This window comes from Octopus bimaculoides, chromosome Z, assembly GCF_046866305.1.
Source record: "Octopus bimaculoides isolate indiv1 chromosome Z, ASM4686630v1, whole genome shotgun sequence".
NCBI classification, from domain to species: domain Eukaryota; kingdom Metazoa; phylum Mollusca; class Cephalopoda; order Octopoda; family Octopodidae; genus Octopus; species Octopus bimaculoides.
Window position 1 is genome coordinate 812,414 of NC_142944.1, and position 3,696 is coordinate 816,109.

At 38.7% G+C, this 3,696-nt stretch overlaps 1 protein-coding gene across 1 annotated transcript; it reads right to left on the reverse strand.

The window, feature by feature from the left end:
* Positions 1 to 743: 743 nt before the first annotated feature.
* Positions 744 to 1,577, reverse strand: LOC106878655 (piggyBac transposable element-derived protein 4). Its single transcript, XM_014927938.1, has one exon. The coding sequence runs from the start codon at positions 1,575 to 1,577 to the stop codon at positions 744 to 746; it is 834 nt and encodes a 277-aa protein (XP_014783424.1).
* Positions 1,578 to 3,696: the final 2,119 nt, after the last annotated feature.

The window sequence follows — 3,696 nt, forward strand, 5'->3', positions numbered from 1 at the left end:
ATTTACCTAAAATATATCCTTGTGCAGGACGCTCATGTGGTATTATTCTTGTATAAGATCACTTGACATCACAAGCCAGATCAACTTCATGTATTTATAATCAAGTGACTTCAAAATTAGACTTTAGTGTGGTAGAGTTCAAAACAAGGTACCACTCACAGTGGCATATCTCATTTTGAACAATGGTATCTAGTTTTCTTTCGTTTCCCTTTTCCTTTACATATTGGGCATCTCTTTGAACCATTTGTCTTGGCGGTGGGAGGAAACAGTCGTGAAAAATGTCCACATCCCTTCACCATGTGGTAAGGAGAGAGTCCAGCGTGGGGACGTCCACGCGTTCTGTACTTTAGCAGGTCTGATGCTTCTGCCATTTCACGGAACTATAGATTCCTAAATGTCAATCCATCCACCACACCGCCAAGCATCTGCCAAATCAAATGAGTTTACGACACACGTCAACTATTAAAAGAAAATTTTTTTGTACCATTTCACAAATGTTTTCACCGATTTACGCGCCGTCGCCAGCTGATCTGAACGATCGACCCTCGCCCATTCCTTCATAGTATGAAACAACTACACTCGGTTTCATTATGACATTACCGTCTGCATGTTGTTTCCTATTACCATCTACATGTTGCAGAATACATTGTGGATAACATGCAAACGTTTTTCTTGTCACGCCACACTAGACTGAGAATATCACTATCGGCATATCAGTACGCTGTTTCCCCCGAATCGAAGTTTTATGCTGTGATGATCGGCCGGCACGTCTTCACAGTTCCACAGACATTAGTTCTCGCCTGCGGCTGCAAGAAGTCTGGACTGGAAAACCAGCTGTCCATATAAATATTGTAGCCTTTGTCAAACAAGTTTTCATTCAGCGACAACATGACATCAATTGACATTAGAGTAGGCGCTGGAAGATTCAATCTGTCCTGACCAGTGTAGATTATGTAATTGCACGTGTATCCATAGGCTCTGCCAGTTGACTGGCATACTTTATAAACCTTGACCCCAAAGCGGGCACATTTGGTCGGGTTGTATTGTTTGAATCCCTTGAATTTCCACAAACTCTCATCTGTACAAATGTCCTGTGTGGGAACAAACACAGTTCTGAAAGTTTCAGCCAATTCGTCAACGATAGGCTGTATTATGTGCAGCCTGTCATCCTGGTTCTCGCCTGAGTTGACATGTAGATTCCGAAGAAGCGCCAAAAATCGATCGCATGGCATCATTTCCCGAAAGAAAGGTATCGGCGTGGCTGGATACCGATTCCAATATGCTGCCAAGGTTGGTTTCTTCATGGTGCCCATCAGTATCAGCAGAGCAAGCAGAACTTTGATTTTGTCCGCTGTGGTTGGAAACCAATCAACGCCATGCTCGGGTCTGACATGCTGCGAATGGTTTTCAGCATAGTCATTCGTTTCGTCCGCTATATATTGAAACATTCCATCCATCAAAAACTCATGGAATATTTCCAATGGCGAACTTCCATGTTCAATTTTTGCCTTTATGCTAGGCATAACCAGTAAACCCATGCCGTCGCACGAAGTTGTCTCCCGTTCGCCACACGACATTCTGTTGTCCAGGGCCATTCGCTGCTGCCCGCCTGTACCTTTGATTCACCGGAATATCATCATCGCTGTCGGAATCATCTGATTCCGAGCTAGGAAAATACTCACTCTGCGAATCATCGTTTGGTGAGGTGGTGGAACTTGGTATAGCTTGGCGCGACGACCGTAAATTCGACGGAACAGGTCGTGACGACGAAGTTGACAGAGCTGGAATGGCAGGACCAACCGATCGGGTTGTAAATATTTACATGAAACATCTATCAGTTAGCAGGTGAACTGGTACTAACTGAGGTGACAGGTTCTAAGTCAGGCGGCGTATAATTACGTCGACCGAATTAAAGCATGTATATTGCGTGCGTAAATTTACGACACCCGTTTTAAAAGGGTTATATGATAACGACGACGATAATGATGATGACGTTGATGATATGTCTATAGATGCCTTACGAGTTTATAAACTTTTGAGAGAATGTGGAATAATTCTTATTCTGAAATTGGACCCTGGGTAGCGTTCATCTTCTATTTTAAAGAGTTTTCCAACCCAATATTTGCATGCCATCATTTACAACTTTCTATGTATTTTGAAATTCAATTCCCCTAAATAATATATTTATATATGCAGCGCACACACACACACACAAGCGCGCACACACACACACACACACACACGCACACACGCACGCACACAGACACACACACACACACACACACACACACACACACACACACACACACACACACACACACACACACACACACAAGTATTAATTGCGACAGAAGCAGTTTTAATACCAAAATGTAATCTTGATCTTCAGCTTAATATGGATGTTGCGTGAGCACACACAATACTGCGTTAGTTTCGTTGAGAGAAGATCTCCCATAAGGACTTGTTGTGCATAAAAGCACTCATAATTATATCGTTGCTGGGTCAGAATCATCTATGAACAGCCAGATCATGGGATTTCCCCATTCTATGGGTTCCTCAGTGACAGATATCCAACAGTATGATAACAGCCAAATCTCCCATCAATGATATATATATATAGAGACTCAGTGTCTATTCAGCCACTTGTGTCCAAAATAGCCAGTGGGCTTATTAAAATGTTATTACTAACAACAGAACTAGTTTCAATACCAGAAGGTAATCTTGATTTCCAACTTAACATGGAGATTGTGAGAATCCCATAGCAGAGTGAAATCATGCGATTTGTCAGTTTTGGTGGCCGTAACAAACAATTCTTGTCTGTCAATGACGTAAGAACATTTGCTTTTATGCACCACAATTCCTTATCCGCACCATAATTCCAATATCCTCTCAGGGTAAATTATGCAGTATTCCATGTTCCAACACAAATTCCATGTTAAATTGGAGATCAAGATTACGTTTTATATATAGGAGCACCCCCACATACGCACGCACACACACACACACATGTATGTGCACACACACGCGCGCACACACACGCGCGCACACACACACACATACATATATATGGCAAATGAAAGACAAAAGATGAAATAGACGAAAATTTATTAATCCCAACAATTGTTTCGACACATATAGCATCCATCCCTCATGGATGCTAGATGTGTCTCAACCACTGATTATATATATATAACTACAAGTGTATATATATATATATATATATATATATATATGTATATGTACACTTGGATGATATATCCTTAAGAAGGAACAACCTATTTCTATACAAACTACTTATATACATATATATATATATATATATATATATATATATATATATATATATATATATATATTAGGGACAAATTCCAAAATTACAGGTAAAAACTCAATTTAAAAAATTAAAATTAAATTGAGCTTTACAGAGTAAAAAATATATATAAACATATAGTTTTAGGGAAAAGAACCAAGGTTCATGAACTCATTGATGAAAATCCACAGTGACATATAGAAAAATTAATAATTAAAAGCACAATAAATGAGTATAATATAAAACAAAGTGAATATAAAATAAAGATAATAATAAAGATATATATATATATATATATATATATATATACATACATATATATATATATATATATATATATATATATATATATATATATATATATATGTGTGTGTGTGTGTGTGTGT